General features: G+C 39.7%; 1 protein-coding gene across 1 annotated transcript in view; it reads left to right on the plus strand.

The window, feature by feature from the left end:
- LOC128661240 (uncharacterized) overlaps nt 1-11,655 on the plus strand; it is a 55,042-nt gene extending 43,387 nt beyond the window's left edge. The window contains exon 3 of the mRNA XM_053715519.1: nt 10,089-11,655. Coding sequence (XP_053571494.1) covers nt 10,090-11,655 — 1,566 coding nt within the window. The 5' untranslated portion in view covers nt 10,089. The remainder of the gene's footprint in view (nt 1-10,088) is intronic.
- The last annotated feature ends 6,152 nt before the right edge of the window (nt 11,656-17,807 follow it).

Here is a 17,807-nt window from a genome sequence, read left to right on the forward strand (position 1 = left end):
CATCACACCGTACGTCCATGTCTGTAATGCTGCCTGACTGAGACATCTCACTGTTATCTACATCCTCTGTCAATGATGGTTGCGCATCACTCATTTCTTCCAACTGATGTGTCAATAACTCCTCTGACAGATCAAGTGAAGCGGCTGTGGTGCTAGTGTTGGGTGGCGGCAGGCGGGCGAGTGGCACTGGTCACTTGAGAGGTGCCCGAAGCTAAGCTGGAGGTGGATGGTGCGTCAAGGTTACGAGTGGAAGCTGTAGAAGATTGGGTTTCCTGTGTTAGCCAGTCAACTAGGTCCTCCTCAGAACTTTTCGCGTTCATGGCACGTGGCCTCTGAACACTGTGCATTATTGTAGGGTCAAAGGGTATCACAGCACCACGACCACGACAGAACCTGCGGGGTGGCCTGCCTCTGCCTGTCATTTTTTTTTTTTAATGTAGACTTACACTACTATTAAACAAAATATGAGTGGTGCCACTGGGCAAGTGGGCACAGTATACGCTGTGAGCCTGACACAAAAAAAGAAGACTGATGTTTCACAATACAAAAAGTTTCTTTTTTTTAAATGTACACTTACACTACTATTAAACAAGATATGAGTGGTGGCACTGGGCAAGTGGGCACAGTATACACTGTGAGCCTGACACAAAAAAGTAGACTGATGTTTCACAGTCAAAAATGTTTATTTTTTAAATATTTAAACTACTGTTACAACAAATATGAGTGGTGCCACTAACTTGGCAAGTGGGCCTGGCACACACGCTGGCAGGCGATTGGTGGCACTAGTTGGCAAGTGGGCCTGGCACACACGCTGGCAGGCAGGCAACTGCAAATAGATTGCACTAGCAGACTGATGTTTCACAGTCAAAAAAGTTTTTATTTTAAATATTTACACTACTGTTACAACAAATATGAGTGGTGCCACTAACTTGGCAAGTGGGCCTGGCACACACGCTCGCAGGCAGGCAACTGCAATTAAATAATACTAGTAGACTGATGTAAAAGTTTTTTTAAAAAAAATTTATACTAATGTTACAACAGATAGGAGTGGTGGCACTGAGGATGGAAGTAGGCACAGTATATGCTGGGAGCCTGACACACAGGTTGTCACTAGTGGCAGGCTGGCCTGGCAACTAAATTTAAATAACACTAGAAGACTGATGTAAACATTTTTTTAAAAAAACAAGATACACTAATGTTACACCAGATATGAGTGGTGGCACTGAGGATGGAAGTAGGCACAGTATATGCTGGTAGCCTGACACACAGGCTGGCACTAGTGGCAGGCTGGCCTGGAAACTAAAATTAAATAACACTAGCAGACTGAGGTAAAACATTTTTTAAAAAAAGTTACACTAATGTTACAACAGATATGAGTGGTGGCACTGAGGATGGAAGTAGGCACAGTATATGCTGGGAGCCTGACACACAGGTTGGCACTAGTGGCAGGCTGGCCTGGCAACTAAAATTAATTAACACTAGCAGACTGATGTAAAAAAAAAATTAAAAAAAATTTACACTAAGGTTACACCAGATATGAGTGGTGGCACTGAGGCTGGCAGTGGCAGGCTGGCCTGGCAACTGCAATTAGATTACACTAGCAGACTGATGTAAAAGTTTTTTATAAAAAAAATTACACTAATGTTACACAAGATATCAGTGGTGGAAAACAGAGCAATTAAGCACAGTATATGCTGTGAGCCTGACACACAGGCCTGATGGAAAATAAAATTAGATTACACTAGCAAACTGATGTAAAAGTTTTTTTTTTTTAATTTACACTAATGTTACACCAGATATGAGTGGTGGCACAGAGCAATTAATCACAGTATATGCTGTGGGCCTGGCACACAGGCCTGATGGAAAATGAAATTAGATTACACTAGCAAACTGATGTAAAAGTTAATTTTTTTTAAATTTACACTAATCTTACACCAGATATCAGTGGTGGCACAGAGCAATTAATATGAATATAGTAGTGAAAGACAGCACCTTTTTCTGTCTGGGGCACAGGAAAGGGTTAGCCAAACCCCAATATAAATTTCAAAGAAGTAATTTTCCAGCCTCCAGTAAGATTTAAAAGACCTTTATTAATCTCTTGCAGGGTCCATCATATAAACAACGTTTCAAACCTATACCAGGTTCTTAATCATGATGGAAAATGAAATTAGATTACACTAGCAAACTGATGTAAAAGTTTTTTGTTTTTTTTAAATTTACACTAATGTAATATTACACCAGATATGAGTGGTGGCACAGAGCAATTAATCACAGTATATGCTGTGGGCCTGGCATACAGGCCTGATGGAAAATTAAATTCGATTACACTAGCAAACTGATGTAAAAGTTTTTTTTTTAAATTTACACTAATGTTACACCAGATATCAGTGGTGGCACAGAGCAATTAATCACAGTATATGCTGTGGGCCTGACACACAGGCCTAATGGAAAATGAAATTAGATTACACTAGCAAACTGATGTAAAAGTTTTTTTTTTTTTAAATTTACACTAATGTTACACCAGATATGAGTGGTGGCACAGAGCAATTAATCACAGTATATGCTGTGGGCCTGGCACACAGGCCTGATGGAAAATGAAATTAGATTACACTAGCAAACTGATGTAAAAGTGTTTTTTTTTTTAAATTTACACTAATGTTAACCAGATATGAGTGGTGGCACAGAGCAATTAATCACAGTATATGCTGTGAGCCTCACACACAGGCTGAAAGGCAGGCAAATGCAATTAGATTACAAAAAAAAAAAAACGACTGAAGTTCTAGCCCTAAAAAGGGCTTTTGGGATGAAGTTCTAGCCCTAAAAAGGGCTTTTTGGGGTGCTGTCCTTACAGCAGAGATTAGATGAGTCCTTCAGGACTGTAGTGGACACTGAATACACTAGCCTAGCTATCAATTTCCCTATAAAATCATCATCAGCAGCAGCAGCAGCACTATCCCTCCTCTCACTAAGAATGCAGGATCAGAATGAATCTAAAATGGCTGCTGCCCAGGAGCTGGGAGGGTCTGGAAGGGGGTGTCTGCTGCTGATTGGCTGAAATGTGTCTGCAGACTGTGAGATACAGGGTCAAAGTTTACTCAATGATGACGAATAGGGGGCGGATCGAACATCGCATATGTTCGTCCGCCGCGGCGAACGCGAACAAGCTAAGATCGCTGGAAACTGTTCTCCGGCGAACTGTTCGCGACATCACTATCTGTGAATACAAGGGTGTCTGTATTCACTGAATCCTCATCTCTTTTATAAGCTCCTCCTGTGGGGTTCAGTGTCAGAGTACCTGTATCCATACTGTGTGCAATGAAAAAAGTGTTAAGAACTCTTGTTACAGATAGTTCCAATGAGAAAACCAAGTAGTAATATTACTTCTATATCAAGTAATCCACAGCTTATATTCAATCAACTACATTCAACAGTTCTTGTGTGGGTGCATTATCCTAATAGCATAATAATAGAAGATTCCAACAGGATTTGCACTCCGTTTCTTCAGCTTAAGCAGCAGCAATCAGGGTGCCAGTCCGTTGTCAATAGTAACACTCTCCCATGTAAAGAATGCACTCACTGGTTTTTAATTTGATACATTTTAATTGGTTACCCTTTTACCCGTGAATAACCTCATCTTTCAAAATATCTATATTATATGCAAGACAGATGAAGGAGACGCACTTACATGGTATCAACCGTCTTGTATGCAAACATACGCTATGGATGTGAATACTGCAACAGTCGATGAAGGGTGACAGCTGACCTGCACTCTACGATAGATAAAGTGAATATGATTTGAGATTGGCATATGCTATGATGACCCCTTTCTCTACTCTGAACATGTAGAGCATCAGACTGCATACAAATCACCTATTTACATGAACGACAGGCTAATCAGGCACTGAACAGTATTTGTCATGCTCCCCTTGCAATATGATAATTAGCCATGTGTCTTTAATGATATAACAGCAGATTGACGGAAAAGAGCAACAACGCTAACCAATTGGATCAGAGTATACATTCAGAAGTGATGGGTATAGGAATTTGTGTACGGAGCGTGTTTGCTATCAGCGTGTGTGCTAACAGGTGATATGAATTGGTGATTTCACGGGTAAGGGTATATAAGACTGTGTTCATCACATTGAAACAGACGTCCTTTGGGATATCATGCCTGTGATATCTCTGATCTAAGAACTGGGAACATGTGAGAAGAAGCCAGTTGGGCATCAAAATATCATGGACTTTCCCTTGTTTTAACTATTTGTTTTGAATAAAAGTTATTTTTTATCTTTGGAATCCCAGTGAGTGCAGTCTTTACATGACAGCAGACTAGCACCCTTGTTGCTGCAGCTTAAGCTGGACAAACAGAGTGCAGATCCTGTTGGAATCTTATATATATATATATAAATATATATATATATATATATATATATATATATATATGTATATATATATATATATATATATATATATATATATATATATATATATATATATATACACAGGGAGTGCAGAATTATTAGGCAAATGAGTATTTTGACCACATCATCCTCTTTATGCATTTTGTCTTACTCCAAGCTGTATAGGCTCGAAAGCCTACTACCAATTAAGCATATTAGGTGATGTGCATCTCTGTAATGAGAAGGGGTGTGGTCTAATGACATCAACACCCTATATCAGGTGTGCATAATTATTAGGCAACTTCCTTTCCTTTGGCAAAATGGGTCAAAAGAAGGACTTGACAGGCTCAGAAAAGTCAAAAGTAGTGAGATATCTTGCAGAGGGATGCAGCACTCTTAAAATTGCAAAGCTTCTGAAGCGTGATCATCGAACAATCAAGCGTTTCATTCAAAATAGTCAACAGGGTCGCAAGAAGCGTGTGGAAAAACCAAGGCGCAAAATAACTGCCCATGAACTGAGAAAAGTCAAGCGTGCAGCTGCCAAGATGCCACTTGCCACCAGTTTGGCCATATTTCAGAGCTGCAACATCACTGGAGTGCCCAAAAGCACAAGGTGTGAAATACTCAGAGACATGGCCAAGGTAAGAAAGAATGAAAGACGACCACCACTGAACAAGACACACAAGCTGAAACGTCAAGACTGGGCCAAGAAATATCTCAAGACTGATTTTTCTAAGGTTTTATGGACTGATGAAATGAGAGTGAGTCTTGATGGGCCAGATGGATGGGCCGTGGCTGGATTGGTAAAGGGCAGAGAGCTCCAGTCCGACTCAGAAGCCAGCAAGGTGGAGGTGGAGTACTGGTTTGGGCTGGTATCATCAAAGATGAGCTTGTGGGGCCTTTTCGGGTTGAGGATGGAGTCAAGCTCAACTCCCAGTCCTACTGCCAGTTTCTGGAAGACACCTTCTTCAAGCAGTGGTACAGGAAGAAGTCTGCATCCTTCAAGAAAAACATGATTTTCATGCAGGACAATGCTCCATCACACGCGTCCAAGTACTCCACAGCGTGGCTGGCAAGAAAGGGTATAAAAGAAGAAAATCTAATGACATGGCCTCCTTGTTCACCTGATCTGAACCCCATTGAGAACCTGTGGTCCATCATCAAATGTGAGATTTACAAGGAGGGAAAACAGTACACCTCTCTGAACAGTGTCTGGGAGGCTGTGGTTGCTGCTGCACGCAATGTTGATGGTGAACAGATCAAAACACTGACAGAATCCATGGATGGCAGGCTTTTGAGTGTCCTTGCAAAGAAAGGTGGCTATATTGGTCACTGATTTGTTTTTGTTTTGTTTTTGAATGTTAGAAATGTATATTTGTGAATGTTGAGATGTTATATTGGTTTCACTGGTAAAAATAAATAATTGAAATGGGTATATATTTGTTTTTTGTTAAGTTGCCTAATAATTATGCACAGTAATAGTCACCTGCACACACAGATATCCCCCTAAAATAGCTATAACTAAAAACAAACTAAAAACTACTTCCAAAACTATTCAGCTTTGATATTAATGAGTTTTTTGGGTTCATTGAGAACATGGCTGTTGTTCAATAATAAAATTAATCCTCAAAAATACAACTTGCCTAATAATTCTGCACTCCCTGTACACACACACATGTATATTAATGTATTTATATGTGTATATATGTATTTACAGCCATATATGCACATATAATCATATAAATATATATGTAAACACATATACACATTTATATATAAGTGCCTTTATATTAGAGCCTTTTGCCCTAAAGTAGATGAAAACATGTAAAAGTATATTTATGCACTTTTCATTTTTAATAAAGGAACTATGTATTTACTGTAAATATTTCACATTCTAATGTCATGTTCATAGCAGAATATGTTTTTTGTATTTCTAAATAGATATATATATTCCAGAGTAAATACAGCGCTATTAAATATAGAATTCCCACTTTTAAATACCAGTACTGTCCTGTGAATACAGGTCTCCCCTTGTTTTAGTCCCTAAGCATCAAGTCACATGTAGAGGGAGGAGAGTAGACCAAAATAAGTATCTTTCACTCCAAGCCTTATCCCAGGTGAACAGAAGGAGTCTGCTTAGACAAGGGAGATCCTCCAAGGCAAAATCTAAAACAGAAGAGGGAAGGGCGCACAGCAAAGAAGTCCTTCCCAGTGTAGTATATCAGGTAACTTGAAAATAGTTCAAAACAGTGTAGCCAAATGAACACTCACGTGTAACAACCTCAACTATTATGAGGTATGGATAGAGCACTGTGTGGCATACAGCCACTGTAGATCTCAGCTCTGTTTCCCTCGGTCACCCAATTGTTGTTTTCCCGGTGTAGTCCTCACCTCCCCAACAGAAGATTAACGGTTTCAGAAGGGAGGGCAAAATCCTGTTCGTTAACAATCTTTTGTAACCTCCTGAAAAGATCGTTTGCAAACAGGATTTTGCCCTCCCTTCTGAAACCGTTAATCTTCTGTTGGAGAGGTAAGGACTATACCTGGAAGAAAATAATGATTGGGTGCCTGAGGGAAACGGAGCTGTTTTAGATATATATATCTGTATATCTATACCTATGTATATATTTTTTTTCTCTCTCTCATCTCACAGTGAGTACACCCCTCATATTTTTGTAAATATTTTATTATATATTTTCATGTGACAACACTGAAGAAATGACACTTTGCTACAATGTAAAGTAGTGAGTGTACAGCCTGTATAACAGTGAACATTTGCTGTCCCCTCAAAATAACTCAACACACAGCCATTAATGTCTAAACCGTTGGCAACAAAAGTGAGTACACCCCTACACCCCTTAGTGGAAATGTCCAAATTCTGCCCAATTAGCCATTTTCCCTCCCCGTTGTCATGTGACTCGTTAGTGTTACAAGGTCTCAGGTGTGAATGGGGATCAGGTGTGTTAAATTTGGTTTTATCATTCTCATACTCTATCATACTGGTCACTGGAAGTTCAAAATGGCACCTCATGGCAAAGAACTCTCTGAGGATCTGAAAAAAAGAATTGTTGCTCTACATAAAGATGTCCTAGGCTATAAGAAGATTGCCAAGACCCTGAAACTGAGTTGAAGCACGGTGGACAAGACCATACAGTGGTTTCACAGGACAGGTTCCACTCAGAACTCCTTGCCCAATGTGCTTAGAGGGATATGGCTGCACCTCACTGACGAGGCCCAAAGGAGGCCGAAATGATCGTCTGGGGTTGTCATGTTCCTTGTTCAGAGGAGAATTGCCTGGTATTTCGGGGCTGGACTGACCATGTTGGCGGGATCAGACTGATATACTTCAGGAAAGTTTTCCTCTGTGAAAAGCACAATTGGGCAGAAAGAAGCTACTCCCAGGTGGCAACCGGGCCATAGAACAAGCTATTGATGCTGCTGTTCATTCCTGGCAGACTGCTTCTCTTTCTGTTTTCCACTCAGAACAGGCCTCGCAATGGTCGACCAAAGAAGTTGAGTGCACGTGTTCAGCGTCATATCCAGAGGTTGTCTTTGGGAAATAAACGTATGAGTGCTGCCAGCATTGCTGCAGAGGTTGAAGGGGAGGGGGGTCAGCCTGTCAGTGCTCAGACCATATGCCACACACTGCATCAAATTGGTATGCATGGCTATCGTCCCAGATGGAAGCCTCTTCTAACGATGATGCACAAGAAAGCCCGCAAACAGTTTGCTGAAGACAAGCAGACTAAGGGACATGGATTACTGGAACAATGTTCTTGGTCCGATGAGACCAATATAATCTTATTTGGTTCAGATGGTGTCAAGCGTGTGTGGTGGCAACCAGGTGAGGAGTTCAAAGACAAGTGTGTCTTGCCTACATTCAAGTATGGTGGTGGGAAGGTCAAGGTCTGGGCCTGCTTGAGTGCTGCCGGCACTGGGGAGCTACAGTTCATTGAGGGAGCCATGAATGCCAACATGTACGGTGACATACTGAAGCAGAGCATGGTCCCCTCTGTTCATAGACTGGGCCGCAGGGCAGTATTCCAACATAATAACGACCCCAAACACACCTCCAAGATGACCACTGACTTGTTAAAGAAGCTGAGGGTAAAGGTGATGGACTGGCCAAGCATGTCTCCAGACCTAAATCCTATTGAGCATCTGTTGGGCATCCTCAAATGGAAGGTGGGGGAGCGCAAGGTCTCTAACATCCGCCAGCTCTGTGATGTCATCATGGAGGAGTGGAAGAGGACTTCAGTGGCAACCTGTGAAGCTCTGGTGCTCTCCATGCCCAAGATGGTTAACGCAGTGCTGGAAAATAATGGTGAAAATATTGACACTTTGGGCTTAATTTGGACATTTCCACTTAGGGGTGTACTCACTTTTGTTGCCAATGGTTTAGACATTGGCTGTGTGTTGAATTATTTTGAGGGGACAGCAAATGTACACTGTTATACAGGCTGTACACTCACTACATTGTAGCAAAGTGTCATTTCTTCAGTGTTGTCGCATGAAAAGATATAATAACATATTTACAAAAATGTGAGGGGTGTACTCACTTTTGTGAGATACTGTATATATACATGTAAAAAATGCGGCACTCGCTGGTCCTTTTAATCCAGTGTATTTATTAGTGCAATGTTTTTTTGTGGGGATACTCCCCAAAAGATTACACAACCTGTTTGCACCCTGGCAGCTGTTTTTGAAGGTGTGAGTGTGCTTCACTTTGGATTATATATATATATATATATATATATATATAAATATATATAGAGATATCTATTTATGAATAAATAGAGCATATTCCGTTACGTAAAGAACATTGGAAAATGAAATATTCATAATTTCATATTGGGTTAGCGATATCGCTTGAGGGCTAGATTACAAGTGAATCACTCATTTATTGCACGCGCGTAAATGGGCAAATTTGCCTGTTTACGAGTACACGATAAATAATCATCCATTACAAGTGTCCGGTAGCAATTAACGATCCTAAAACTAACCAGAGATTAGATCTCTGGTTTATTTTAAAAATGTGCCCCAATTGACCCAAAACTTAAGTGTAATCTTCTTTATTAATAAAAAAATAGCATCTTTAATTTAAAAAAAATAAAACTGCACGAAGGACTGAAAATGTCTTTTACATAGCGGTTTATGGGGAACTGTATGTTCTCTATACTGTAAATATAAATTCATATACAAGTATAAACACATAAATATAAATGTATGTAATCATATACATATATATTTAATATTTGCTGCGCTAGGTTCTCAGCCGTGTCTCACATGAGAATGAGGCTCCCTGTGGAACCTATGGAAATGCGCTCTTGTGAGCGTTTTGCCAATGCATATATATTTTTATCATGTATTGTTTGATTATAGTTTAGCTATTGTTAAAGCATATTGAGTTATAGAAATCAATTTAAAGGATTATGGAGCATTATCTTCATTTGTACCATGTAAATATAGACCTGTTTAGTCCTTTTAATTGAATGTAATTAAATATTTTTTTATTTTTTTATAGTTTGATTAAACAAATACTTGTTAGTGTTATTTCATCTACTTGTTCTAGGCATGGTATGATGGAAAAGAGTAGTTAAAAAAATAAACAGAATTAATTAAGTTAACCATTTCAATGGCTTTGTATTGAATGTATATTTTAATATGTCCCTTTTTAATTATATATAGGATGTCAAGCAGAACAATGAATGTAGCACACACATTTCTTAATGAAAGTAAAAAAATATCAAATGGAAAACCCTCGGTATACCAGCTAAAGACTACACAAGCCCATGGAACACATATATGTAATGTGGGGGAAGAAAACAACCAGCAATCAAATAAAGTTATCTTACTTATAGGTGCGGAGGGAGCAGGTAAAACCACTATGGCCAATGCAATGGCTAACTTTGTCCTTGGAGTTAAATGGAAGGATCCATTTCGTTTTACTCTTCTACAAGATGCAAACCCAGGTAATTCCTACCAGCACACACAAGCAGTCACAGGTTACAAGCTCAATTTTACAGAAGAATTTAAAATCCCATCCTCTCTTACCATAATAGACACCCCTGGTTATAGAGAGACTAGCGATGAAGATGAGGACCAGGCAATCACTGAGCAGATTATGGAATTTCTCACTAGACACAAGGATGTTACCAAGGTGGATGCGGTGTGTTTTGTAGTTCAAGCTTCATTGCTCACTTTGTCTCCAGCACAGAAAAATGCTCTGAGGTCAATTCATTCTATTTATGAAAAGGAGACAAAGATCATTTTCTTCCTCACATTTTCAGATGAAGAGAAACCTCCCGTTTTAGAAGCTATAAAGGCAGTTAATATCCACAATTCAGTAGACAGCAATGGTGACCCCATTTATTTCACGTTTAACAACTCTGCACTGTTTGCAAACAATCAACCGCACGAGAAGAGCTTTCTCAAAATGTTCTGGACAATGGGAGAAGAACGAATGCAGACATTCTTTCATTCGTGCTTTGATTCTGAGACTATTCTCAAGGATCTACAGCCAAAGCTAAAGGCAGAACTGACAAAACTAGAGAAGACCAGGAAAACATATAATGCTATGAAGCAACATCGTTATCACATATGTGCAAACACAAACTTTGATTATGAGATAGAAATCAATGTCCACGTTAAAGAGAAGGTAGACAAGTGTGTAACCTACTGCTATCAGTGCGATTTTGTCTGCCACTCTGATTGTGCAATTAAAAACAACGAAGAGAAATATGACTGTGTTGCAATGAATAGAAATGGACACTGTACACAATGTCATGGTAAATGTTTCTGGAATGTGCATATAAATCAAGACTTTAAATGGACATATAAGCTTGTGAAAAAGAAGAAAAACTTTAATGAGTTGAAGCAAAAGTATGGCATAGCTTCAGACGCAGCTGTGTCCGCAGAGGAATTATTTGAAAAAATTGATGCAGATTATTGGCAGAAGGAGGAATCGCTCATTCAACTTCTCAATAAATTGTCTGCAAACTTGAAACATCTGCATGAAAGTGCCCAGAGTACAAACGCTCTGTCTGAAGAAGAATACATTAAAATGATGATTGTCACTGAGAGAAAGCAGGCGATGCCAGGATATGAGGAGAGGATCCGAACACTGCAATACGTCCTCATGATATTAAACAGGGAGGAAAAGCTGACACTCCAAGAGAAGGAGAACAGGTGGACAAGCGAGATACAATACCAATGTGCTCCTGCACCAGCCGAAGATGCATGTAACATTTTGTGAAGGTACTATAAATCTCCCTTATGAATATTATATTGTTTTACCAGGTATCTTAACATAATCAAATGTTTCTAGAAACCTCACAGTTATCGCACCTCTATAATAATAAACTATTTATTATACATAATGGGCCAGATTACGAGTGGAGTGCATTGGAGCCCTTTGCAGAAGCATATTTATGCAATATTCATATTTAATAAAGTGTTATACTGTGTTGTAGACATATTCCAATGTCCTGCACATATGAATATGTTCTAAGAATTTATAAATAGATATTCCTATAGATATCTGTATATATCTATACCTAAATAATAATATATATAGGTATAGATATCATCAGATACTGTATATGTATAAATATATATAAATATGTATTTATGAATAAATAGAACATACTCTGCTATGAGAAGAACATTGGAATATAAAATATTAATATTTTCATGTCAGGTTAGCGCACTTCAGAATATATGATCGGGTTTACGCGCAAGTTTTTGCTCAATTGATTTCTATGGGGAAATACATTAATACACGCGCAATCTTCTAACGTTGGCATTTTGCGTGTATCGGGTTAGTGCAAGACTACATTTTTTTACTTTCAACTATAAGCACTAAAAAGCTTACTTCTAGCAGAGTTAGAGTGCGGGTGGGAGAGTTAAATACCGCTCCATTTGTAATCTAGCCCACTATGTTCATATAACTGTGTACAGCACTAATCATGTTACAAAATGATAAAAGATGAGCGTAAAATCACCAAACTGTAATGACAATGTCTAGAGCAGTGCTTTCCAAACCCAGTCCTCATGACCCGTAGCAGGCCAGATATTCCTTATATCTTACTGCAGCACAGGTGAAATCCTTATCTTACTCACCAGCTGATTATTTCACCTGTGCACTAGTTAAGATATAATAAATGTCTGGTTTGCTAAAGTTCCTGGAGCTGGGAAACACTGGTCTAGAGTCTCAATATCAGATTCCGTGGCCTGGAGTCCAACCCTTTCCAATGGCTAAGCAGTTTTTACTGGATGTGGTATTGCAGGATTTTTACATTTAAACCACATTACCATCCTTTCATCAGCTTTGCGATGACCATTTATGGAGTGTTAAGTTAATGTTATGTATTTATGTAAGGTTTCTCTTTCGCTTTAATTAAGGAATTATAAAGGGCCATATTTATTAGGTAACTTGGACTTATAACATATAATCCTTCAAATGTAAGACATATTAGGAACACTGTAATCTCAATATGTCCATATATAGAGATACAACTTGCATAAGAAAAACATTTATATTATCTACTTAAAGGGACATGAAACCCAACATTTTTCTTTCATGATGAAGACAGAGCATTCCATTTTAAACAACTTTCCCATTTACTTTTATTATGTAATTTGCTTCACTCTCTTGTATCCTTTGTTGAATATGCAGCAATGCACTACTGAGAGCTAGCTGGAAGCTTATATGTGCAGCCACCAATCAGCAACTTGTGAGCCTATATAGGTATACTTTTCTATAAAGGATACAAATAGAACAAAACAAATTAGATAATAGAAATACACTGGGAAGTTATTTAAAATTGTATGCTCTATATGAATCCCCCCTTCCATTACAAAAATAGAAAAAATTACCATTACAAAAAAAAAATCCAAAATAAAAGAAATTATTCCTATTCTAATACCCCCCCAAAAAACCTAATCTACAAATAAACTACCAATAGCCCTTAACAGCTCGTTTACATAAAAAATACAATAATTGGGGGTGGAGCCGGACGCAGAGAAAATGGCTGCATAAACCCGGAGCTCCGTAACACCAGCTCATGTAATCCACAATAGTATAGCACACAACAGCTCAAAACACACAGAAAGTGATCTCTAAGTGCCGGAGAGCCGGGCTGAGAAATCCCACAGCTGATCCTTCTTCCGACTGATCACAATTTGAGTCTCAAAAGTCCCGCAGTGTTAGAGTCTGGAGCCGCCATCCTGGTCCTGCAGTTAACTATGGGTGGTGGAGACAGCAACCCCGAACCCCACACCTATCAGCCTGGCGCACGATCGTTACAGCAGCGGCTGCATAAGGGGAAAGTTACTGCTGAGGAGGACACGCTGAACCAGATACTTACACCCTTACGAAGTCCCCAGGAAAGCTGATGAAACCGGAGTAAAGAGGCACACACATGGTACAGGTATAACACTGCCCCCACTCTTCTACTGACACATTCCCACTCTGACACATTGTCACACAGAAGGTACAGGATACGACTAATCACAGTGCCAATACCCATCAACAAGAGTATCTGAAGCAGGAAACATGCACTCACGTGACTAGGCACCCATAGGAAAGCACAGTTAGTGACAAAGAGCACCTCAGGGAAACACAGAGATCGAGGAAAGGCTCTTTACAGCGCAAAAAAGAATTAAAGCTACAGAGCCCAAACAACTTACAATAAACAATAACCTGAAATCAATAGAAGGTCTCCCACTGTATTATAGTGCACAGGTGCATTAGTGTGACAGCTAGAAAGCACCACAGAAATACAGGGCCCCATATTTCCAGACCTGAGTCACCCTTAGCACAACCACGGAGTCCGTTATAAGCATAAACATAGCGGCTAGGAAACAAATAAAGCCTGCAAAACTAACTAAGCCGTTAGCAGCAAAGGATCATTTGGTAAAAAACTTTTTTGCTGGCAACATGAGATTATGCACAGCCTCTGACCCAGAAGCACCTTCATCACCGAATAGAGATCTCAATAACTCTAGCCCAATCTCACCCATCCAAGACCCTATGACACAAGTTCCAACATCACTACTTTCTTCTCTAGTCTCCAAACAGGATATAGCTGAAATCATTAGATCCTGTATAAAAGAAGAAATGGCGGAACTTAAACAGGACATACACTCTCTAGGCTTCCAAGTGGAGGCATTGGAAGATACCTCAGAACAAACCAATTAAGCTATCGCCTCACTGCAAGAACAAACAGAGCAGAAATCCTTTCTCTTAGACACGCTGTACGATAAGATAGAGAATTTAGAAAATCGTGGCCAGAGGAAGAATTTAAGGATCATGGGGGCCCTGAATCCGTCCTGCCTAAGGACCTACCGACATACCTCCCAGTCCTCTTCTAGCACTTAACAGGGTCCCCTGCATTAGAAAGTATTCAATGGGACAGAGCCCATCGAGTGTTGCAGCCTAGACCGCCTGACACAGCCCCTCCTAGGGACATTGTTATCAAGTTTAAGCAATTTCGAGAAAAAGAGGAACTACTGAACGCTTACAGGAAGAATCAGGCAGTACACTTTAGGGGCATGGTTCTTCAGTTCTATGCTGACCTCTCGTCACGCACACTGCAGAGAAGGTGAGAACTTAACCCCTTAACAACTTTACTGCGTCAAAAAAGAATCTTGTACAGGTGGGGTTTCCCCTTTCACTTGTATGTTCTTCATGGAAACCAGAAACTGATTTGCAAAACCACCTCAGATATCTCAGCCTTCTGCAGAGCCCTGGATTTAGACCCTCTGGAATGCAATGAACGGTAAGTCCTAAATGGCCAACCGGACCACAAACGGGCAAAACAACAAAGAGAGAAATGGCAACAGGTTCACACTTCTTCCAGGCAAAAGCCCCGAACCCAGAGATCTTCTACTCCGAGAAAAGATAGGCTGATACCCACAGGAGAGCCATACAAGCGGCAACAGATAACTGAGAAAACTTGAAGAACTTCCTGAGAGACTCACTTTCTCCATGTACAATAATCCAGGTGACACATTTTGTAAAGAAGAGACACTGGCCTTTACATGAGACTATAACTCCCCAGAAGGACCAGGTCATGAAGAGTGGTGAGATAACATCTGTGACTATGTCATGAACTGCCTCTTAGATATCTTGGCCCTCACTTCCCTACATTTTTCCTTTTCTACCTATCCCTACCTTCCCATACCTACCCCTTTCCCCCTCTGGCCTGCACCGCATATTAAACCTCAGGCTGCGTTATGAGTACAAAATAAAAAACCCTCTAATATGCTACAGTGGTCTAAATTAACAGATAATGTTAGCTCACTTAAAGAGCTGATTACGATCTCCAATAGTTTACGGTTTATTCTCCCTTACCTTTTTTTCTAATTTAAAAAGAATGTTTACACCAACTTCCCCAGGGCATTCCCTAGGGACAATGTTATATGTTTGTTGTTTATTATTTATTCTGTTATTGTTGTGTATCTGGTTCACAGTTCTAGAGGTACACACACTGCATCATATTGATACACAGGTGATTACACAGCTTCACTTATACTTGTCGCAACATAATAATAAAAAATAAAAAAAATGCCACCTAATAGTAAAGTTATTACACTAATAAGCCAGAATACCAAGGGTTTAAACTCACCACAGAAATGTTCCATAGCACTTCAGGACCTCGGTAGGAAAAAAGGGGATATCCTCTTCCTACAGGAGACCCACTTCCAGAAATCTAAAGAGCCTAAGTACCTAGGGTATCACTATACACAACACTTTCATAGCTCATTTGACCACAAACGGAATGGGATAAGCATCCTTATAAGTAGGCACATATCCTTCACTCATATATAAACACACACGGATACTGAGGGTAGGTTTTTGTGTGTGTTTGGTCTATTGTATGGCACCCCAGTGACGTTAGTAAATCTTTATGTTCCAAATACAAAACAAATTCCCTTCTTTAAAAAAAAAAAAAAAATTCACCCAAATCTTAGATCACTCGAAAGGTGCACTCTACATAGGGGGAGATTTTAATATACCCATCCAACTGAATATAGACACTACAAACCCCAACCCGTCTACATCTAGGAGCACAGTCAAACAGTTATGGAAAATAATGTGAGACCAGACTCTGTTTGACATATGGAGATTTAAGCATCCCACACAAAGAGACTTCACTTTTTTTCATCTCCACATCGCTCCTATAGCAGAACCTATTACCGATTAACTAATCAAAAAGGTTTGACTAATGTTTTTTTGTCTGGTCAGATCACTCTGCAGTATTCACACAACTTGAATGGTCATCTGCACCAAAAAGCCCTTTCCTCTGGAAATTAGAGGATGGTTTGCTTAATGCCCCTGATTTCAAGACTGAAATAGAAAAACTTCTCCCAGAGTATTTTCAGTTTAATTCTCTCATGGAAACGGATCCTTTTGTGGTATGGGAGGCCCACAAGTGTTACATTAGGGGCGAGTTTATTAAAAGACAGGCATATGTTAAAAAGAAAGCCTGACTGCGCTACCAGCAATCGACAGATTTATTGGCCAAGCTGGAATACACGCACAAACAAAAGCCTTTAGACCCACACACCTTCACTGAATTAGAAAAAACTAGGAAATCGGTCCAAGAGCAGTTAATACAGGAAGCCAATATATTAGCACTAAAGACCATGCAAACATTCTACTTTGAAAACAATAGAGCAGGAAATTTTTTAGCACGCGCCCTCAAACTTAAAAAACTAAAAATCTTTGTCCATGAATTAAAGACACCCGCAAACAAAAAAGTAAACACCATGCCTGAAATCCTTTCACAGTTCCTAGCATATTACACAAAACTTTATTGTTTAAATAAGGATAATCCCCCCAAAGAACCAAACGGCAACGTCAAACACTATTTGTCAAAAACCCCTTAACCTAATTTAACTGACTCCCAAGAAAAAGAACTGGAAGCCCCAATCACCATAGCAGAAACCCTTATGGCCCTTAAACAAATGCCCACAGGAAAGAGCCCAGGCCCTGATGGACTTACAGTTCAATATTACAAAAAAATTGCTCCCATTCTACTTCCCCACTTATGCTTAATTTTTAACAGAACTGACCGACAGCACACCTTCCCCTCTTCCATGCTGGAAGCCCACATCTCAGTCATTCCAAAGCCCGGAAAGCAACCAGATACCCCTGCCAATTTTCACCCTATATCATTACTAAATGTGGACATTAAACTCTATGCAAAAATCATAGCTTCCAGACTCAATAGATTTCTACCCCAACTTATACACCCCAATCAGGTAAGTTTTGTACCCCTTAGAAAAGGGCATTTGGATGGGCATTGCCCTTAAAAGGGCATTTAGCTCTATTGTGGCCCAAAGCCCTAACCTAAAAATAAAACCCACCCAATACACCCTTAAAAAATCCTAACACTAACC

This window comes from Bombina bombina, chromosome 5 (genome assembly GCF_027579735.1).
Source record: "Bombina bombina isolate aBomBom1 chromosome 5, aBomBom1.pri, whole genome shotgun sequence".
Lineage (NCBI taxonomy): Eukaryota > Metazoa > Chordata > Amphibia > Anura > Bombinatoridae > Bombina > Bombina bombina.